This window comes from Drosophila innubila, assembly GCF_004354385.1.
Source record: "Drosophila innubila isolate TH190305 chromosome 3R unlocalized genomic scaffold, UK_Dinn_1.0 2_E_3R, whole genome shotgun sequence".
Classification (NCBI taxonomy): domain Eukaryota; kingdom Metazoa; phylum Arthropoda; class Insecta; order Diptera; family Drosophilidae; genus Drosophila; species Drosophila innubila.
The window spans coordinates 13,054,969-13,077,224 of record NW_022995380.1 but is presented as its reverse complement, the minus strand read 5'-3'; the positions used below and the strand labels follow the sequence as shown (position 1 = coordinate 13,077,224).

Below are 22,256 nucleotides of genomic sequence, written 5' to 3'. Positions count from 1 at the left end.
GGCAGCAACATGCATGAAATTGTTTGCTTAAAACGTACAAGAGACGCGCGACGAAAGATCCAGAGAGCCGGGGACATGTTCTGCCAGTTGCTAGTTGCCATTTACCAGGCGAATCAACTCAAATCGAGTCGTATCGAGTTGTGGCAAGACGAGACGAGGCAACAAGCGGTACAGCAGCGACAACGATAACAGCTACACGACCAACCAGCAACAAGGCGTGAATGCCGTAAGCCGCCTCTCAGTGGGCACACCGCACGCATACGCACAGTGCTTCGGCAGGTGGCAAAAAGAAAAAGTGTGCCAATTGCCCTGAGGATGCAATACAATACATTTAACAATTGCCTCTGCTAATTTGCGTTTGACTTGTAGAGCTTTAACAGCTGATTTATATTATGCACTGCACTAAAACTTAAGAAATATGTTAAAAAGCAACTACAGTCGTGTCTAATCTTTGCAAAACATGTTTACAGTAACTAGAAACTCAGAGAATTTATTTTGCTCACTGTATTTAGGTGATCACTAATGTACCATAAGAGAATTAAATGAAAACTATTATATTCCAGCAGAACCCTTTTCTAACCTGCAGCCATTGAAAATGTGCTTAAAGGGGTATTACGAATCTGGTTAAATGTGGGTATGCTTATAGTCTGAATGAGGTGTGGCAGTCACCATAAAGTATAAAAATATAATAAAAAAAATACCAGTTAACATTCAATATTATTGCAATTGCAGTCGTACCACTGTGCAGACGCATCTTGGAGGCTGTAACATCATTACCGTTTGGCCATGGGCCGCTTGCCATTGTAATTGATGTTGTATTAGAACATCATTTACGCAATTGCCACAGTTTGCAGTATTTGTTGTTATTGTTATTGTTGTTGTTGTTGTTGTTGCTGTAATCTGGTAGCTGATTGTTTGAAGTTTTAGCAGCTTTTCCATTGCTGCCGTTTAAAAACTGATATCGACTAACGATCGCACGATAAAAAGCAAAAGAATCAAGGCACTTATCAAATTGACTATGCGAAAAGGAAAAGGAATGGAAATGGGAATGGAAATGGGAATGATCAATGGGTTGATACTCGTTGTATTGATTGGAGAGGTACTCACTGTGGGCTGCAGTCTAACAACCTTGCCATTGGCCATTGGGACATTAGTCAAGAATTGGCATTAAGAATAATGGCTTGAGTAATGGCCAATAACGCCCAGTTAGTCATTTCTGATGCTTGCATCTAGTTTTCCTTTATGCTATACCCTAGAAATTACAATAGACGAGAAGAGGTTACAGCAATGGATGTACTTAACATATGTACTGCTAATTTGATTAAGAAGGGAATATTATAATTATCCTTTTCTTCGTTTTGCTGCTAAAAGATTTGTCTTACTCTACGCATTGCCACATGCTCTTGACTAATCCACATAGTTCATTCTATCGATTTAGAGCCACATTACACACAAAGTTGCCCAAGCGAATGTAAACCAAAAAAAAAAAAGAGCCAAATGTTTGCCCAAAAAGGCGGCCTAAAGACAAACGCAATGCGGCCTATTCAGCCACCGCCCAGGCCAAACAACAACAACAACAACTACAAACAACTGCAACAGCAATAGCAGCAGCAGCGAGTGAGGCTTAAGCAAGGCAAATGGAATCATAGCAAAACGCAGAACGCAGAATCCGCAAAGTGGGCAAAGCGCCATCGCCAGCCATGATTGCCAAATCAAATAGCCCAAAACGCTGCGGCACGAAACGAGGCAACATTTTTTACGCTTAAATGGCAGATTGTTAAAATAACAGAGGCGGCAACGGCACGCAAAATTGAACAACGGCATCGACGGGAACCAGGAGCAGCCACCAACAGCAGCCGAGTTGAGGGGAAGCGCAACAGATGAAGGCAACACAAGCCAACAACCACTAACCACCAACAGGTGCAAGCCAAGATTAACGCAAAATCAAAGCGGAAAAGCTGATGTTGCCAGGCATGTGGCACCAGAAGCACAGAATTGCAGCAGACTTGGTGCTAGAACATTTACTTAACCCTTAAGTTAACTAAGAACACACAGCTTTTCAAAAAGACTGGTTAATAAAATTCAGATTATTTTTTTAAGACAATAATTCTTCAAAATTATATTCTTTTCACAAAATTTTGAATTTTCGTGAAAAATAAGGCCGAAAAAAAAATTATTTCATCATCTTCAAACTTTTTTCAAATTCAAATTCAAGTTTATTTCACTTAATCTTAAAATATATATATATTTATAGTGTCTTCAATAATGTATAAGTTATCACTGCAGGCGAAATTCTACTTAGAAATTAGTTAACGACAAAGATATAATATGTGACTAATTTTAAATATGATTTTAGTAGTGGAAAAATTTACAAAAATCTCTATAAGCTTATGACTTAGATTATATTGGCAGATGTTAATATATTAATTCATTAATATGCCTACCTTTTCAAAGTGGTTAAATCAACCCATGTTAGTCAGTGCAGGGTTAAACTTAAGCACATGCAAGTTGACTGCTAACTTGTCCCACCCGGCCTCTCCCTTCTCTGCAATTTTTACCGTCGCCTGTCTCGAGCAGCGACTCCTCTAACTCTAACTCTGACTCTGAGTCTGACTCTGACTTCGGCCCCAGAGCACTCGCTTTGCTTTTGACTATATCATTAGAAGCATCATTAGAATCACTTGGCAGCGCCAGTTCGGGCAACGCCTCAAGTGGATTTAGCTGCATAATTGTTCAGCCACTTCCAACAGTTGCAGTTGCAGTTGCAATTCTCTCCCTCCCCCCGCATCACTGACTCTCTCTCTCTCTCTCTCTCTCTGCCTTTAGCTGTCTGCTGTCGATTTTTGTTTGCGTTACTTTATTCCATACCCAAGTCACAGTCACCCTTTCCCTTGGCTGGGCATTAAACTTTTGATTAGCGCTTCCAAGAAATCAACAAATTAGCCAACAGACTCGAACTGCCTGCAACATGCACTTGGCTATATTGTATAGTTTTATATTTTCCGCTTCCGGCTGGCTATGTGCTGAATGCTACAGTAATCAGTTTAGCACAATTTAAACGATTTATATAATATATATAAATACAAGTTAGTACTAAAATTATTTATCAATTTAAGAATCTTGAGTCAAAACCTGAAATTTTATTTTGGATTTAATAAAAAAAATTATCAAAAGAAGTAGAATCTACTTAGTAGATTAAAACTTAAATTTTTATTAAGAAACAGCTAGATCAACAGGTGCAACAAAACGCTTTGTCAGACTCATTACGAAGATATATGCATTATGAGATTAAATTTTCTATGCTTATTTATATATGTATTATTAGAATTTAATTATGTGTCTAATTCAAGTTAGAGAACTACAACTATATCTAGATCGATATCGAAGATGTTTTTAATAATAATACGTAAATGATAATTATCAGCACATTTACTTTTAATTATGTTGCGTTTTTGTTGCTAATCAACATCCGTCTCAAAATGCTGTGGGAACAAGAGGCCTCCCATCGCTCGTCTTCAACAATAACAACAACAACAACTCACATGGGAACCACATCTGATGAGGGTAAGGGGATGGGGGCCTTGACTTTTATTAGCGGTATCTCGAGCATTGAAATTGCAGCACGTAGCATCCATTTAGCTGGATGAGCTTAGCAATTGACATTCGCAATGTGATGGCCAGTTTATGGTTGAGGGGCGTGTGGCATGAGAGAAGGGGCGTGGTGACTTCTGAATTATAATAGAATTTTATGCAATTGGACAGGACTATAATATGTATATGAGTGCATATAAGTCGACAGTTAAGCAATGACTTGCGTATGGAAAGCCCAAACACTTTTCACATAGCTAGCCAAAACAAAAGACTCAAGACACGAACTTGCGAGCTCGCCAGTTTATCAGCTGAACGATACAAGACGATAAGTCTGGCATGTGAAACCGCAGCCAAGCGGGTGCAATGACTTCAACCAGCTGCGTTGTCGGTCGTCTTCGTCTGCTGCGGCTTATCAGCCGTCTGCCAGCAAATGCAGCTAAAGTCAACGTCAACTTCGACGTCGACATCGACGCCAACGCATTTGGCCACATTTATTTCCTCATTACGAAAGCGCAGCGCACAATTTCACCAGCAGCAACAAAAGACAACTCGAATGTTAATTACGCGATGCTGCTAGGAAGTCGCGACACACGCTGGCAATTTGCATTTATTTCTTATTTTTTTTTTTCCTATAACTTTTTTTCTCTCCTCGTATTTTTTTTTTTAATTTAAGCTACGAAAATTCGCCTGTCATGTAGCAAGTTTCGTCGTGCAAAGAAAGTGAAAAGCGAAGCATGGAAAGTCGGCAAAAGGTGAAGATGCCAGCCCACCATAGACAATCATCATGATGATGATGATTAAACTGATGATGATGCTGCTGCATCAAGCAACGCGGTTCACAGCGGTCAGCAATTGTCAGCTGCGGTCGCTTATGGCCAACATATGAAAAACAAAAACAGAAAAAGGCAAGACGTCGACAAATTGCGCAAGATTGAGGCGTCTATAGGCCAAATAACTTCCTCAATCCTACGTTTGGATACAGAGATGTACCAAGTGTCATCAAAGTGCCGGAACGTTAACAAACCCTTCCGCTAAAAATAAGTTAGCCATTATTACTTAAAAATGTTCCAAAATTTGCAATATCTTCACAATTTTCAATATTTTATTTATCTTTAAGTCTTTATAAAAAATGTTTAATCTAAATTAACCATGGAGGCAGCCCATTGGAAGTATCAAGACAAACTCTAGCCTAACAGTTTCCCACAAACTGGAAGTGTACATGCATGTGTTTGTGTGTATGTGTCTATATATGTATGTGTGTTGTACATTTGAATTTAGTGCTAATGCGTACAAGAAAGAGGCGTGGCAGGCGAAAATAACAAAGTGCTAATAATTTCGGCGTAACATTATGACCATGGGGCCAATTTTGCGCCGAGGCATCTCTGGGGCATTAATGTTAAAGTTTTAGGTGAACTTCAAGCGATTTGCATTTTTATTTATAATATTATTGTTTTTTTTCGGGTCTTTTGATATCACTTCGGTTGGGTCTATAAATGCCACAAAGTTAGGGCCAGTTGAGCAGTTGATTAGCTTCGTCTGTGGCAGTTTTGGCCTCTGGCGTTTTTCTGGTAAATATTCGACGCATGTATCTGACAGATACACGCGCGTAATTAACTACTTTGTAGATACACATGTATCTGCGAGTACGAGGGCGAAAGCAAAAACAACAAATCACATTAAATAATGGCAAATGATTTGTAACAATAAACAAACCATTGTGGGTTTGTGTTGCTTAATTGTTTGCGTCTGTTCGATATCTCTCTGATATTTATCTGTTTCTTTTTAATATTTATATTGACTTTCGACTTGTTTCGACTTTGATGTCCATTTGCTGTCATAATTACGCACAAATATCGAAAATAGTTACTCAAATTTGTGTCAAGGATGAGCGGAAATGCTGCCAAAATGATTGCCACCGTAGTTATGGAGGCAGTCTTCGATGATGCACGCTTTGATTGATTGACCAAATGATGTCTTAATGGGCGTTTAATTACAAGTTGCTTTAAAGCCACAAGTCACGAGATAAACTTTGGATTGTTTCAATAAAATATACAAATTAAATTTCGTACCAATAGTTAACTAAAAGATACTCTGTATATATGTGCATGCAAATGATAAAGTATTGGTAAGCTACTCAAATATAAACCTCAATTCTTGGCAGCTAAAGTGGAGGCCTTATTCTCTGCCAGGAGACATACAAGCCCATTGAATTAAATTGAAAATTAAAAGACATTCTATATTTCTAAGAATTTTATAGACGAAACCATAATTAAGTAAACTAAGCTTTTCAACCATAGAACATTATGATTTTCATAAAATTTTGTTAATGATACAATTGAAAATGAAATCGATGCCATGGCAAAAGCGAAATTTTCACCAAAGCGAATCAATCGATTCACAGTTTAGCAGTCACTGAGATGCCCAAGAGGCATTGCACGCAATTACCAAGTGAATCTCTAACACAGCCCCATCACCCCTCCCTCCTTCGGCACTTGTTGTTGCCAGTTGGTGGCTGTCTGCCTAGTGCCGATAGCCTTTAGCCAATTGCGGGGTAATTTGCAAACGCACAAAAGCGCAGGCCGCTGACGACCTTAATTAGCGGGCACAACGGGCGCAGATGAAGAAGCCGACGCGTAATAGGAAAACGCACATAGAACTAGAGAGCAGAGCCACAGTCCAAGCCAGACTCAGAAGACGGGATAGAAGGCAAAGCTAGAGCGACAAGCAGAGATAGAGTTAGAGCCAAAGCAAGGAACCAGAACGGTACCAAAGCACCAACTAACCAAAGAACTTAAGAGGAAGGGCGAGCTGCTAGTTCTAAGAAACCAATTAAGGCACCAACCGCTGAGGCACACTGATTTAAGCTGGTTGTAAAAACAATCTTATAATAAGTTGTCAAATAAAAAATTAAAATTTATTTATGTCTTACCTGCCAACTAATAAAAATTGTCTAATGAACAATTAAATAAAATATTTAAATGTATTTTTTATCTATAAATTTTAGTATATATTGCAGGTAAAGCTAATTTGTTTAACAAAACGCTGTATAATGCTTTCATTTAATAGTTTTCTTTTTACTTTAATTTATTTAAGACTTAAAGAAAAAAACTTTAATAAATTACTTGACTAATTTGCTGTTAAATTATTTGTCTTAGTTTATTAAATAGATTGATTTTTTACATAATTTATTTTCAGTTTTAAATAGCCGCACACCACTGTGCAGTGAGCAATGTTTTGATGGGCGCTGTCCAATGGAGCCAGCCGCAGTCAAAGAGCCCGTTCCAAGCCTCAATTGAGATATTATGAAATCGTTTTGGTCGCTGCTGTCGGTGCGTGCGGTCGTCCGCTAATAAAGACGCATCCTCCATCCTTCCAATGGCCAAAGACAAAGACCATGGCAAAGACCAAGTCCAGGCCACAGTCCACTGTCCACTGTCCGCCGTTTGCCGTTTGCCTTGTTAATGATGTGCCGTGCGCTCATTTAAATAAAGTGCCGCCCATTATAATGAGCCGTGCGCGTTGTTAACGTCTGTTGATATTATTTCAACTGCAAAGTCGACGTCATAAAGGAGCGGCCCAGTCCCTATCGCAATCTAGGGCCCCATCTAATGAGTGGTCCATAAAATGCGCCAAAGTTTGCACATACATATACGAAAAGGCCTACCCAACTACATAATTAAAGAGTATGCTAGACGATATACAATTCGTGCGTACGCTGCTCAGGAATGTGGTGATTATATTATATTCTGTTTATCTGACCCATCATAAAAGTGTGGTAAGCCATCTACGGGTAATTTCATTATATCACCACCAATATTTATTTGAAAATAATACCTGCAAAATCAAAATCAACTAATTAAGTCAGTCTAATCGCTCTAAATATAAATTGATAATATTTGTTTGTAAATATATGTATTGCAGTTAGTTTTAAATACAGAGACAGAGAATTATGGAAAATATATTATATTAAGTTTTTCTTAAATTTAGCATGATTTTATATTCGACATTAATAATACAAGACAGAAATATTGTCTTTCAAGTGCAATTGAATTTAACAGCATTCAAGACAGTGGCAAACTTTCGCCTTCTTTGAAGGTCGGCTTCAAATCTGAGCAAATTAATTGCGAACATTTGTCAACAGCTATTGACCGGAACTTGATACCTGGCTTCCTCTTTCTCTATCCCCCCGTCGACCACAGCTTCACCGATCCTCTCCTGACAAGAGTGATAAATTTTGTAAAACGTTTTCCGTTTTCTTGGCATGGCAATTAATCAAACAACTGGCCAAAGGAAAAGCCATTGAAAGCCGAAATAAAAGTGGCAACAACATGTTGCATGCTGCGGCGGCAAAGAGCCAACAACAAAGTCAAAAAGCCAGCGAAACGTATCGTTGAAATTGTATCAAGCGATAGCTAAAAATTTGGAATTTATACTCGTATCATCAAATGGTTGCGCTGGTTTTAAGATAAAAAAAAAAGGAGCAACATGGGCAAGGGCATGGACTGGACACAAAATATGCTAAGCATTCAAATGTGCAACATGTGGCAATGTGGCCATTAGTGAGATGTGCCTGCCTGCGTGGCTGTAAGGCAACTGACAAAGAGGCAACAATGTTGCATGCACCATTTGGTGCCCTCCACTAATGACATTTGTCTGCCCATCGACGTGCCCATTGCATTCGCAATGATAAGCAATAATTGAAAAGATTGCCGGGCATTTGAATTGCGGCAAATGGAGCAGGGAAAGAAGCAGCATATCATTGTGTGAAGAGCGAAGGAAATAACCGATCAGATCGGACCCATAATTAGACCACTAGCACTCTGGCTAACCAAGTTTATGTCAATTGCTGGGCATTTGTCAAGCGATTTAAGTCATTGGACGACGACCACACAACTTCCATACAGCATCTACCTTTTACATCCAGTCACTCTCAAACTGTACACTCATCCAAGTGCGCTCATTAAGGCTATGGAAAGCCATCGACAATCTGCAATATTTTTTAGCTTTCATTACGCTGAGCTTGCAGTTTTTACCTTAATTGTTTCTATTGCAAAAGCTAACCGAAAACTTTCTACTTGTGCATTTGCACATTGTGTGAAAAATGTTTTATAATTGTTTTTCTAACATCTGAGATGAGCATGAAATCCCTTTTCCAATTTCATAGCCAAGCCGATTAATAGCTTTCAGCTTTCACTATTATTGCAGTAGTATTTGTAATCAGCAGCTAGTGACAGTTTTTTGATGGAATATCCTATCCCCATTGAACAAAAATTAAATCAGCAAACTGAATTTATTTTAAAGATGTAAATGCTACATTTACATATCGGGTAATTAAACAACTTAACAAATAATCAACATTTCAATACTTATTATTATTTGAAAACAATTGTTACAGCTACATATGGGGCAACTTATCAAATAAACACTTTTGACATATATATTATCATTTAGATTTTAAGCCTCAATAATATCGATATTGATATATTCTCTCTCTTACTAATAAAGTGAAACCATTAAAAATCAACACCTACAACGAACAATATATGGGAACTTTGAAAGATCAACAGCTTAAAATACAACGTGCTCATCAATCTATTGTTACCCCAAATAAAAAGATCTATGTGAAGTCCAAAGCTTTCATTTTCATTCAGAGATCGCATTTGTTTTTCTTAAATTGTCAAATATTTAATTAAGCTAAGCCATAAGTTGGCCCAACTTTCAGTTTCAGCCCAAGTGTCGTGACTTTCTCACTAACATGAGTCCCCTTTCCCTGCCACTGCCACTGCCACTGCCCCTGCCCCTGCCCCATCCCTTATCCTCTATTCATATGCTTTGCTTGCGCATCTGCCGCTAATCAAATCAAAGCGTTGACAGAAGAACTTTCCACCTGAGTAAAAGTTGCGTGCAGTGCAAGTGACCAGCCAGATGGATCGGCTTAAGTCCAGTAACAACAATAAAAAACCGACAACAACGACAGCAACAACAACTTCAACAATTTATAAGCCAGTTGCATTCGGCTGGGTAAAATGATCGTCAAGTGCGTAAGCCAAAAACGAAACCAGACGATGGACGACTACGAGTATTTGCTTTTTGGCCTGGTCAACATTAGACATTTTGTCCTAATTACGCAGACAAACTGAGACAGGCGAGAGACCGAAAAGCGGAGACACTGAGACACTGAGAAACGGAGACACCGCGATATTGCGAGACTGCGAGACTGAAGAGCCGGTCCAATACGGGCGCTGCGCTTGATTGGCGACGCATGCGCAACTTCACTTTCCATTTAATCTCGTTTTGTGGAGCAACTGCAGCATGCAACGCAGACGACGCACAATTTGTCGCACGTTCATATATAAAAATCGAAAGCCGATTTTCATGTCAATATTTGTGTTTAATAAACTGCCACACATAGTCACACAGAGGCACATACACAGAAAAAAAAATTCCGTATTCTGGGATAAAATTAATCCAATGCGATAATCTCGGATTCTTTTAAGCCAAGTACAAAATACTTAAATCAAGCCCAATTTTTCTCAACAATATTTTTGTTTTTGGCCTTCTGAAAGATTTTTATTCAGTTAGATCAAATAATATAGGCTTCTTTGACTTTTTTAATGTTGAGTTTTTAATATCGTTGCAATTTTATGTAGGTAATATCTTAATTTAAGAATTTTATCCCGAATACATACTTAAAAAATTCAAGTTTTTTAAACCTTATTTTTAGAATGGATTTTTTTTCTGTGTAGAGAGGGTAAGAGAGAGAGAGAGAATGAGTCAAAGAGAGAGATGACGCGCGTCTCGTCTGCACATGCGGAAAATATGCAAATTACAAAGCTCCCATCGGTGCGGATGGGTATTCATGGCTGGCCCCGGAGGCGAACAACTCCCCATACTGACCGATTGCACTGGACGAAAGTGCGAGAGTCAAGATGAAAGTTGTTCGCGTAGAATGATTTTCCACAAAGTGTTGAAAGTGCAAGTGGTCCACAGTCCGGCAATCGATAGTGCTCCATTGATGTAAGATCGTTATGGAACCAGCAGCATTTAGCAGAAACTGTTCAGCTATCTGGTTTCACTTTTCACAATGTGAATCTTACGTGCTGATTAGTTTGGAATGCAGCTGGGTGACAATCTGTCGCTGAGAACGGCATTAAAATGAGTGCAATCAATCAATGCAACTCCATAGATAAAAATACTCGTACGGACTGATTGTGCATGAAATAGCTGCAGAGAGATATAGAAAAGAATTCTAACTATTTGGGTCGATTTAAGTGATAATAGCGTTAATTAAAATAAGATAAATAAAATATAAACACAAATGTTTGCATTCTAAAATTTAAGCTTCAAATTCCTTATTTAAGCATGCATTTTTTTTAATATGTATTCTGAATATAATTATTAAATTAAGACTATATGCGAATCAAATGTCAATGACTCATAATTAATATGGGCAATTATGCCAAGAATGAGACAATTAAAAAATTCGTAAAAGAACCGCGATAATAAATTAATTTGCTGAGAGGAAAATAAATCAACTTAGATCAATCTTAGATACCCAATCTTTGGATGGGTTTAGTCCTGCTATCCGAAATTAAAGTTGTAGCTATACTAATACACAAGAGTCAAGTTTAAATCTCAAAGCCTTTTTTCATTGAAAAGATCAACCCAAATAATAATTTTAGATAAACCCAATTCCATAAGTACTTAATATCAGATAGCCTAGTCATAAGTATAGGTTCTTTTATTTAAGTAAATGCTGCTTTCTTATTGTTAACAGTCTTTAACAATGGCAACGCTTTCATTTGTCATTGTGTAGTCTGCTTATAGGACCATATCAAGTCCATCAATTGTCACATTCCGGGCCAGAGCCCAGAGCCAAACAAAAGGCGAAGTATTCGTACTCGTATCAAGGCCCAATTGGGTTAATGCAGCGCATGTCTGCCAAACTTATTGTGGAGGGGGGATTGGTGGGCTGCAGTGCCAACTGGCAACTCAATTCGTATATGTACTATGTGTAACTACATATATGTATATATTTCTAAAGTTTGTTTACCGTTAGGTCCAAGTCAAGCCAAGATTGGGATTAGAATTAGTATTAGGATGAGCTGTTGCAGCTGCTGCCGCTCAGCAGGTCTCAAGATCTACAGCTATTTTCTTCAGAAAAGCAAAATGAATTAACGCTACATTAATTTATTTAATAATATTTCATTGAAATTGAGCAATTTGAAAAAAAATACTAAGAGAAAAAGAATAGACTGTGAGCTGAGAGATGGGAGTTGGGAGTTGGGAGCTCTGCATCCTCTGCCAAGCTACTGGCGGCAGCTACTGCAATTATTTGTGCATTAGAAGTTCTTCCGAGACCGTCGGCTAATGTCAGTTTAAGTGTTGGAATGAATACTCTAGCTGCTGCTGCTGCTGCCAAGCCAGTTGCAATGTGGGAACATAACTTAAGACAGATTCGCGAATCTCTTAACTCCATTCAACACCCAACTGAGCTCATATACAGACTACAAATTTCCATTAACAATTTTTGTAATGTGCAACAAGTCCTTAAATGCACTTAATTTTATGTTTTGCTAAGTATGTTGGGAGATGAAATCAAATTAAAACTGCCGCCAAACCCCAAAATGGCAACCCACGCAGTTTCATGACGTTTACAGCAACACAACCAGCCAACAAAAGTTACCCAATAAAGCCAAAAGTGTAACAGCTGCTCAGCGGGGGTAAGCGACGCAACGGGAGCTGCAAATTTTCAGAATTAATCAAGTTTGTATACCACGTAACCAGAAGGAAAAGTGTATAAGCAATTTGTAGTCAAACTGTCATAGCTTTGACAAATCTTAACCGATTTTGTTGCGAAATGTAAGTTTTTTCAAATTAAATCTGTATCAAAATTTCTAAATTCTATTGTTTTCCATCACTGTCCATTTTTTCCATACTTCTCTTGAATCGTTTTCAACATCTATAAATTGTCATATTTTTTACAAATCTTTACAAATCGTTGCGAAATGTTAAATTTTTTACTATTTCGCCTGTAATTTAAATCTAAATACAATTTTTAAAATTCTATTGTTTTCCATCATTGTGCATTTTGTTTAAAAACCTTAAAGCTCTCATCACTTTGTCATTTCTTAACCAATTTTGCTGCGGAATGTTACTTTTTCATTATTTCGCATCTAATTTGATTCTGTGTAAAAATTTTAAAACTCTATTTTTTCAACACTTTTTTCATACTTTCCGTCTTTTATAAAAAAATAGAATTTGTGAAAAATCGGTATTTGTAACTCGATGTATTATTTGCCGATTGCACGACTTCTCCTTCCATTTTTGTTGATTTTTACAGGCTATCTACTAGTCTTGAAAGCTCAGCACAACTTTTTAAACGAAACATTTTGCTGAATTTATTATAAATTCGTACATGATTTAAATAGAACATTTTTAGCTTAAGTACAATTGGCAAAAATAAATATAAGTTAAATTCCAGATGACACAGTGAAAAATTTGCTGAGAAGTGAGTAGATAAAATGAATAATTGAAAATAGATTCTCTTGTGGGAAGGCACTCAATCGTCGTCGACAATTTCGGTGATTTTGGCACTCTCGGCAAAGACATCTGGGATTTCGGCGTCATCGGATCTTTCGATGATGCGATCCCGTTCCGCCGCCGCCAGGCATTGTGTGGCTACTTCTCTGGCCTTGGCACGAGTATCATCAGCTAGCTGACTCAAGCCGCTGAGCAGCTCCATGATGTCTGTATCGAAGAGTTTTTTGGAAATTTCAGAACCAGCGTTGATCATGTTAAGGATGACAACAGTGCCACGATGTTGAACCGAAGGACTGGGATTAGCAATGAGCGTATGCAATATATTTAACCAACTGGCAATGTCCAGAATCTTAGCGCAGCACTTGGTCGACACAGAGGTTAGCATAGCCAGAGCACCGGCACAGGCCGCAGCCGTTTCCTCATCTTCATCCTCGCAGAGCAAAGCCAAAAACTTGACGCGATCGTTTTCACCCTCAAACATCTTCACAACATCGTCCGACATGACCAAGTTGCAGATACACTGGGCAGCAGCCCGTGTCAGATACAAGTGATCCTCCATAAGATAAAACTCAATCTTCGAGATGCCCTGCTCCTTAATAATACGCTGTCGGACGCTCTCATTCATGCAGGCCAAATTAGTCAGGGCCATCAGCGACTCAAAGTTCTCCAGAGCTGTGCAATCCTGCAGCAGCAGATTCAATAGCGGCCGTATAACATCCAACGACCTTTGGCCAGAAAATGCCACCTCAGGATTGATGGTGATGCCAATGCGTGCCAGCGCCTGGCTGGCATGTCGTTTGCCCTTCTCGGTGCCTTCCAGCGCCATGCGTAACAGGGCCTTGACGCCTCCATCTTGAACCACCTTGCCGCGCAGCTCCTGGAGTCCACAGACAGCATTCAGCACGCGTGCAATCAGCTCCTGTGAGTTATGGCTTTCGGTTTTGGCCAGCGCACAAAGCGCCGTGGTGATGCCTTCGTTGGCCAGAATAGTGATGCGTTTGTTAACGAAATCCACATCGTCCAGCTCATGCTCTTCGGGTATATGATGTTTGGCAAACTTGGCCAGCTCCACCATCTCCGGCACCAGTTCCTGTTTTTCGTATGCATTGCACAAATTTACAAATGTCGTGACGACGCCATACAGACAAGATTGATCGCCTGCGCGTGCCAAATCCATTAGAGCATGTATGGAAGCCTTGTCCTCGATCAGTTTCTCTTTGCACTCTGCATCCAATGTCAAATAGGCTAACCCGTCGGCCGCCCAACGTCGTATATCCTTATCCTTGCCAGGTTTGATGAGAAAACGGCGACAAGCTTCGGCTAGCTTTAAGGCAGCACCATCGCCAAATGGTCGTATGGCCGCATCCTGACCTCCATAGCTGCCCAGCTTGCACAAGCCAACGAGAGCGCGTACACGAATTGCATCGTTCTTCGAGTGATACAGTCCCTTGAGTATTTCCACGCCCTGTTCGCACAACGCCTTCGCCTTGTCCTTCTTCGAGGAGGCAGCAATTAGACACTCGCAGGCCACGCGCTGCTGCAGCAAATCATCTGTGGTTGCCATGGCCAGTATCATCTGTAGAATACCTGCAAAAGGAACAAGACAGTAAATTTAAAAGAGTTGACTTTAATATCAGTCATAATCACTGCCGACTTACCATCTCTGGCCACTATTTGATTGCCCACGTCGAGGGGGCCGCTGAGCAGCGACGTAATCGCAACAGTCACACGCACCTTGGACTCCATATCGGGCGACAGCAGCTTGTCCTTAACAAACTCATCGATCTGATCTGTGAAACGTAGCTTGGCCTCATCGTAGTACATGTTCTCATAGATGCGGGCCAAACAGACGGAGGCAATGGTGCTCGAGGAGGCAGTTATATCCATAGCGCTCTCGTATTTGTAATCCTGCAGCTCGGAACACACCTCCAGCAAGCGGCACAGACCGCGTATCTCCACCAAACGCTCCGCCCACTCCAAAGCCGTATAATGTACGTTGCGTGTGAGCAACTCAATAACAGCATCACGTGCCTTGCCCGAAATCGTGCGATCTGTAATGCTGTAAACCAGGCACGTGAGCAATGAATCAATCTCCCGACTATTCCGAGTACAGAGCTCCTTGTTGGGCTTGGCGTCGGGCTTGTTCTTTAGGCCAGACAGCGCATTAATAATGCTCTGCAGACAAAACTGGGCGGTGCTTACGCAATCCTCGTGCTTTTGGTCTAGAACACGCATGAACCACGGTATTCCCAGTTCAGTGAGAACTCCTTTAGTGCGCTCCACGCTGTTTTCACACAAAGATGCCACCACACGCACCATGTTCAGATAAATATCATGATCCTTCTCCACTTTAGCCAGCACAGCAATTTTTGGTATGCACTGTTCCTTGTACATCAGCTCTGCGCCAGCTGGTTCCTTGGCCAGCACTACGAGATTATTGGCCGCTGAGCGTCGCTTCTCGATGGGAGCAGCGATGTCAAAGGTGAGTTCCATCATTTGAGTAACCTTTGTTGACGTTTTGGCATTACGAGCTGCATTCTCCTGCACAACAAGATGCAAACGTTGCAGCATTGGTTGCACTGATTTGTTACCCGGATCGGCCTTGAACAGCGCCGTGGCATCCCTGTATGCCTCCTCCGGTTTGCTCAATGCCTCGTATGCCTGGGCACGTCGGAAGAACGCCTTTGGATCATTGGGTGCCAGACGCAGCGACTCTGTACAATCATCCAAAGCGTTCGAGTACTGCTCCAATTTCAGATAAGCGGCAGCTCGATTTTTGTAAAACACGGGCAACTCTTTGTGCTTGGCTCCCAGCTTGATGGCCAAACTGTATTGCTGCACTGCCTCCGACCATTGGGAGGCCTTAAATGCTTCGTTTCCCTTGTCCTTGTGGCTGATGGCAGCGGCAGCAGTAGTATCGTCGGTGGTCATGATTATACAATTTGCAGTTTGCTGAATGAAAAACAATTATTTAAGCTTTGAACGTTTCAGCTGCTTAAATATCAATGCGAGTGTCTCACGATTTTGGTAAAATATGCGCTTTTCTTATACCGTTTGGCCTAAATTCAATAGCTGCAGAAACTTCTCGATCCCACACACACACACACATACACGCTCACACAGACACAGTAGCGTGAAAAACAAGCACGCTGCGTTGAAAATATCAAGCAACTGCTTCTAAGTTCTATATATAAATAACGTCCAAAAGGAAAAACAAAAAAGTTGCGGCAGCAACAGTTTTCAACTTGACATTCACCTGCTAACGTCGACAATCAGCTGGTCAATGCTGCTTACCCAGGTTCCGCTGAGACGGCGCACAATTCAAATGTGAACTTATTTTAGTTCATTGACCAATAATTTCGCAATAAAGTAATAATTTGAGGAAAATTTGAAATTGAAAGTTGGATAAAATAAACGTAGACATTTTAATGAATATTTTAAGTTCGTCATCTTAAGGGGAGTGAAGTTAAAAATTGAATTCTAAAAAACATTTTAAGTAAACGACAAATTTTTTATAATTTTTCATTAGTTACTATTTTTGACATATTACCTTAAATGGTACGACTTGCCAGCTCGGAAAATTTGGCTGGGTGGCAACCTTTTAAGCCAAACAGCTGTGAGTTTGTTTTGTTCACAAATGTGATATAATAATAAAATACAATAATACAAATTGTCAGAATTTTCCTAAGTAATGCTGCAACATGGGCAGCTATTGTGGCGACCGCTAGTACGCAGTCTGTTTACAACGCATACGCAGTGGCAGATCAACTATTACGATGATTTGGGCATTGGCAAGCGATCCACACAGACGGAAATTAAGGCGGCTTATTACAAGTTGTCCATGGCTTACCATCCGGATCGAAACAAGGGCAGTGAAGCTGCCGCGAAAAAGTTTCGGGAAATCAATCAAGCCTATGAGGTGCTAGGAAACTATCGATTGCGACGTCTTTATGACAAGGGTATTGTTCACACGGCAGGACCTCAGTATGCAGAGGATCTGCGGAATGCGGAGAAGGACATAGAAATTGAGGAGGACGACCCACAGACCAAGTTCTACAAGTCGCGCTTCACGAAATCCAAAGTGGCCGACACGGAAGGACGCACGCCCATTTACGATTTTGACGAATGGAGCCGAGCGCATTATGGTAAAAGCTTTGATAGACGACAGGCGGCTCAGGAGAAATACGAGCGTCTGCGTCTGCAAAAGGAACAGAGCAGAATATCTGGTCAAACTGATTTGGTAATGCTGACCATGATCTTTGCGGGCATAGCTATGTATCTGATATTTGTCGCAGAGAGTTCGTATGATACGCCCAAACAAACGTCGTCGAAGCAGGAGAGTTACAGTAAGAAGCCGGAACAGTGATCAACACTTACTACTACAGACGGTGGCAATGTATAGTATGATGAAAGAGTCTAGTTCAATTTAACATAATTGTAAGCTTAAGTGTTTTAAATAAATACGCAAATTATACTTAAATTGTGTAGTTTGTTTATATTCGGCAATTCTTAAAAGCGCCCACTACGTTTTCTGGCCGTATACTTAGTGTCTGGACGTGTTTCTAGGCCTTGCCGACGACGACGTTCCTTCTTGGCCAGAATCCAATCGCGTGACTTCTTTGGCGCTTTACCACGTGCATCGCGGCAAGCGTCCCGTTTCTTTATGTAGTTAACACGTCTTTCTTCCTCCGGTGAGCCTGCAAATAAAATGCATAATGAAAATACAATTCATATCACTATGTAGAGTGTCTTACCCAAAGCCTGTGGCAGTTCCGCGGCGCCGCCAGTCATGAGCACCAAATAGTATTTCTTGGCCTTTGAAGAGTTAGGATAATCGACTACCAGGCCGCCATAGAAGCCCGCCTTCATGGCTTGTGCTGTGACCATTTCAATCTGGTCCGAATTCTCTGGGTAAAACTGAAAAACGGCGCGTGCAGTGCGCGTCAGGCAGGAGAACAAAGTGCTAAAGAACTTTAGCAGACGTTTGTGTGGATTGTGGTAGGATTTGTCAGCGTTACAAAGCCATTGCAGGGCCGATATCGAAATGGCGCCATCAAAAGTACCCGGCTTAAAGGGCATGCCCTCTCCCATGTCTCCCAAGATGACATCGCCCGTTACTTGGCGTTCCACTGCAATATCCAGCATGGATTTGGAGATATCAATGCCTACCCACATGTGATCGCTATCCTCGAGAACGCTGCCAGAGAGACCTGATCCACAGCCTATATCCAAAATAAGCCGCGATTCATCGTCGTCTGGAAGTGCGAGCAACTCCAAAGCACGCTCTGCCATTTCCACCTGGATTTCAATTATACGTGTGCTGATAGGATTTGTGAATAAACAGAGTTTTAAATGCTGTTTGTATTCTCAAACTTACTTGGTAGAATATTTCTTGGCTTCATCGTCGTTGTAGAACTGCAAAGTAGATTATATGTAGTATAAAGCTTTTCCACTCTCGATTTTACTTACAATCTCTGGCGGTGCTGAATGCTCTGGTCTTCTGGCCATTTTGCTTAATTTAAATTACTTTAAACGCAGTTGAAAAATATCAAACAAAACTAAACATTGCAACACGTGCAATATAATGTTATCGATGAATGTAGTAAAAATCAGCTGTTCGGTCCGATATTTCGTGACTGCTATCGTTTTGCCTAGCAACGATTAACTACACGGTCATCGATTTGACGCATACACAAACACATATCATCGCGTCGCGGAATTTGTCTAAAATACAGTGAAAATTTGATATATTTGTTTAAATTATTAGCATTAAACATGTGATTAAAGAATTTTAAGCTAATACGTGAATGTGCAAACTGTAAAACGGTGAGATTAGCAGTTAAAATACAAATAAATTGAGTGCAATCCAAACATTTGTGATTGCCTTCATTGTGTGTGTGTGTGATTGTGGGTGTGGGTGCTCCGCTGTCATTCAAGACTGCGACAACACGACACGACACCAATAATTATAGTTTTCAATATTACATGAGGTGTTGATCGCCATTGTCACTTTAGTGTTGTTAGTTTGTGGAAAACGGAAATGCGATACCCCGTTGACAAATATTTGGGTTAAATGCTCTGCGTAATTAAATATAATTTTGTGCCATCTCACTTGTATGCGTTTATCCGTTATGTGCTGCCGCTATATTGAATGACTGTGGCCTGTTTACCTTGTGCCATTTTTTTTGTTGCTTGCCCGAAAAGCGAAAACATAGCCTAGCCATTAACGAGCGACTGTGACGTATGCATGGTACAACAGGTTTGTGCCATCTCGCTCTTTCTTCTATTGCCGGGCAACAGCTGCTGCTCACGATTACCACATTGATCGATAATGCGTGCGACTGCATTTATCAATTACTCTCAAACTGTTCAGCTCAACTCAAACTGCATTTTGATGTAATGCGTTTTCTGATCATTTATTGTCCAAAAATTCATACTGAATAAAATCAGGTTTCAGTGAATGCCCCCTTATAAATATTTAACAGACGCCTTCGCCCATATCCAAACTGGTTTACAGCACACACTTGAACATCTTTCACTCTTTCCAAGAACAACGCCTGAGGACAACGACGGTTACCAAAATATTTTGACGCAACCCAAAGCGGTCGCTGGCCTCTGTTTAACAAGTTTGCCAAAAAACAAAAAAAAAAAAGAGAAAAAGCCAACAGAAGCTTACACATTGTAGTCAACGCAGAGATACCCTGGAAATAATCAATAAGCTCCTTCAAAACTTGTTGACTAAAAGTAAATTCTAATAAATTTTTTGTTAAATTTCTTAAGCCGTTTGGCCTGTACAAAACAATCAGTCAGTTGGACAATGAGATTTATATATATAAATGAGTTTAATTTAACTGAAATGATCGAAAGATATTAAATATTTAGGTTTGAATTGTGGCACCAATAATACCTATAAATTACTTATATCGATTAGCAAAAAATAATATTTAGATGTAATTATAAGCTTAATATATGAATAGGTGTAGAATCAACAGTTGCTCCAACTGATGATACCCCTATTACACGGCTGTCAGGTACAGGGTATTACCAAACTTAGCATGAGCATCCATTTCGAAAAACCAGCTTCAGTGTCTAAAGATTCTTGCTGTTGGCTGCCAACTTTCAGTTAACAAACTGTCTCTCTGTCGCGCAAATCGTTTAAGACTGGACAATAAAAATTTGGTGAAATGCGCAGTGGATTTTTGGTAGTGCTGCTGCTCCTGCTGGAGCTGCTTTCGCCTGGTCAGTCTGCCAATCTGTTGCACAGTTATCTGCCCGCTTCGATGCAGGCTCTGGCTTACTACATCGATCTCTTGCAATATGAACCGCTCTCCAGCACCACCGCGGAGCCGCCGTTCAGTGCTCAAGCTGATGAGCAGCAGCAGGAAGCCGTTAGTACACCGCTGCCTTCCACGCCGCCCAAATCGACAGCCAGACCATCGACCACACGAAGACCAGCGGGCAGCACAAGCGGCTGGTGGCAGCCACCCAGCTGGTGGGAGACACCACAACGCACCACGAGCACCGAACGACCGACAGCGGTGCCAACGCCAGCACATGGACCAGCACTCTTTGCTCCAGCTGCGGTCAGCTCGAGAAGCGCTCCACTTGAGGGCCAGGCGCTGTTCAGTGAGATCAGCGATGATTCGGACTTTGACAAGTTGCCACTTTCGCTAATCCGAGATATCCAAACGGAAGCACTGCACGATGATTTCACCAATGATGTGGAGTCCTTGGATAACTTTTTGCGTTTGTACGATGATAATTACGGACGTGCCGCATTTGACGTAGAATCGGCAATGGATCGCTGGAGCAGCACATCGACGGCGGGCAAGAAACGTGTGCCGCCAACGAAGCCATATGTGGACTTTCTGCTGGTCTATGATCTGCTCAAGCGCGATGCAAAGGCCGCCAATCTTAGTAAATACGAGGGATATTCGGAGGATTTGCTTCAGCAATTGTTTGAGCTATCCAATGCCTCCTCAACCCGACAGCTGCACACGCTCTTCCAGCGCATGCTAGACCGTGGCGATGTCCAGCGCAGTGATGTCGTTGCCCGTGTGCAGGGTATCATTAAGGAGCTCGGTAATCCGAATAGCGCCACATCGAAGGCACTCATCAATATACCCAGCATGCAGTTTTTGCCCTAGTTCATAAGTATTTTGTAATAAATCAAGTGCGTTATAAATTCTAATTCTTAAATTATTCATTTGAAGCGGCCATTTGACACATTGACACAGTTTGACAGTCCGCCCACAATGTGAGTTATCGATAACGACTTGCCAATTTGTTGCAGGCGGCTGTTAACAGCTGTGACGACGTCATCATTATTGCTTACACACACATACATACACACGCGCGTATGCATATGAGAGCGAATCAAAAAGAGCGACATGCTCTCTCTTTTAATGCTGTTACTCTCTCTCTCCCTCTGTGCCTCTCATTTGATGTTTATTTTTGCAACCAGTCAGCGAGTCGCCTGTGCCCCAAGATTTAATAAATTAAGAGATTACACAGCACATCTTGCCGATGACGTCACGAGTGTATAATTTATTAATATAGATTTGTGAATTCTGAGTTAAAAATAAAAATATATTATCTATTTAAATTTTAAAATGGCCCTATAAATATTAGTTTATACATGCATAAAGCGAAACTTATTAATACAGTAAACATTCTATATAAGCAACCTTTACAAAAGCAACATTCTATTGTAGCAACCTCTGTATAAGCAACTTTTTTTGAATTCAAATTTTGTAGTAGTATTGCTTTTTTTTTATTACTATTTATTACTAAATCATCAGAGGTTCAATATCCATAACCTTTCCAAAAAATCTTGTTTTTGCAATAAATCAGAGAAAAATCTGTTTTTAATAGACTTAATTCAAATTATTTTCACAATTAAAACTTCTTAGTTATCTTTGTGTCGCAAAACGGATTAAATTTAAAATTTATACTGCTTTTTTCTATATGAGCAACTTTTTTACATAGAAATCGTTTACTTAAAAATAGATTTATGGGAGTTGCTTGTAAAGAACGTTACTGTATTTAAAATAAAATACAATCTGTGACGTCACACGCCTTGCCTCGTAAAAGCAGACGTTACATCCCACAACTCTCTGAAC

At 40.4% G+C, this 22,256-nt stretch overlaps 4 protein-coding genes across 4 annotated transcripts; 2 read left to right on the top strand and 2 right to left on the bottom strand.

Annotated features, from left to right (window-relative positions):
- Positions 1-12,966: 12,966 nt before the first annotated feature.
- On the bottom strand, positions 12,967-16,382 carry LOC117792383 (protein unc-45 homolog B). The gene is made up of 3 exons (XM_034632507.1): positions 16,155-16,382; positions 14,793-16,086; positions 12,967-14,721 (listed from the first exon to the last, which is right to left on the bottom strand). Exons 2-3 carry the CDS (start codon positions 16,063-16,065, stop codon positions 13,154-13,156), a joined length of 2,841 nt encoding a protein of 946 aa, XP_034488398.1. The 5' UTR covers positions 16,066-16,086; positions 16,155-16,382; the 3' UTR covers positions 12,967-13,153.
- Positions 16,383-16,754: 372 nt separating this feature from the next.
- Positions 16,755-17,614, top strand: LOC117792387 (dnaJ homolog subfamily C member 30, mitochondrial). The gene has a single exon (XM_034632512.1). It carries the CDS (start codon positions 16,826-16,828, stop codon positions 17,498-17,500), a length of 675 nt encoding a protein of 224 aa, XP_034488403.1. The 5' UTR covers positions 16,755-16,825; the 3' UTR covers positions 17,501-17,614.
- LOC117792386 (probable 18S rRNA (guanine-N(7))-methyltransferase) lies at positions 17,609-18,754 on the bottom strand. The gene is made up of 4 exons (XM_034632511.1): positions 18,604-18,754; positions 18,512-18,549; positions 17,889-18,454; positions 17,609-17,831 (listed from the first exon to the last, which is right to left on the bottom strand). Exons 1-4 carry the CDS (start codon positions 18,640-18,642, stop codon positions 17,644-17,646), a joined length of 831 nt encoding a protein of 276 aa, XP_034488402.1. The 5' UTR covers positions 18,643-18,754; the 3' UTR covers positions 17,609-17,643.
- Positions 18,755-20,154: 1,400 nt separating this feature from the next.
- LOC117792385 lies at positions 20,155-21,333 on the top strand. The gene has a single exon (XM_034632510.1). It carries the CDS (start codon positions 20,319-20,321, stop codon positions 21,279-21,281), a length of 963 nt encoding a protein of 320 aa, XP_034488401.1. The 5' UTR covers positions 20,155-20,318; the 3' UTR covers positions 21,282-21,333.
- The last annotated feature ends 923 nt before the right edge of the window (positions 21,334-22,256 follow it).

Coding starts and splice junctions, on each gene's coding strand:
- LOC117792383 (XM_034632507.1), bottom strand. CDS start 16,065: ATGACCACCGACGATACTACTGCTGCCGCTGCCATCAGCCACAAGGAC. Junction 14,722..14,792: donor TCAAATAGTGGCCAGAGATG/GTAAGTCGGCAG, acceptor TTCCTTTTGCAG/GTATTCTACAGATGATACTG.
- LOC117792387 (XM_034632512.1), top strand. CDS start 16,826: ATGCTGCAACATGGGCAGCTATTGTGGCGACCGCTAGTACGCAGTCTG.
- LOC117792386 (XM_034632511.1), bottom strand. CDS start 18,642: ATGGCCAGAAGACCAGAGCATTCAGCACCGCCAGAGATT. Junction 18,550..18,603: donor ATTCAGCACCGCCAGAGATT/GTAAGTAAAATC, acceptor TCTACTTTGCAG/TTCTACAACGACGATGAAGC. Junction 18,455..18,511: donor GCCAAGAAATATTCTACCAA/GTAAGTTTGAGA, acceptor AAATCCTATCAG/CACACGTATAATTGAAATCC.
- LOC117792385 (XM_034632510.1), top strand. CDS start 20,319: ATGCGCAGTGGATTTTTGGTAGTGCTGCTGCTCCTGCTGGAGCTGCTT.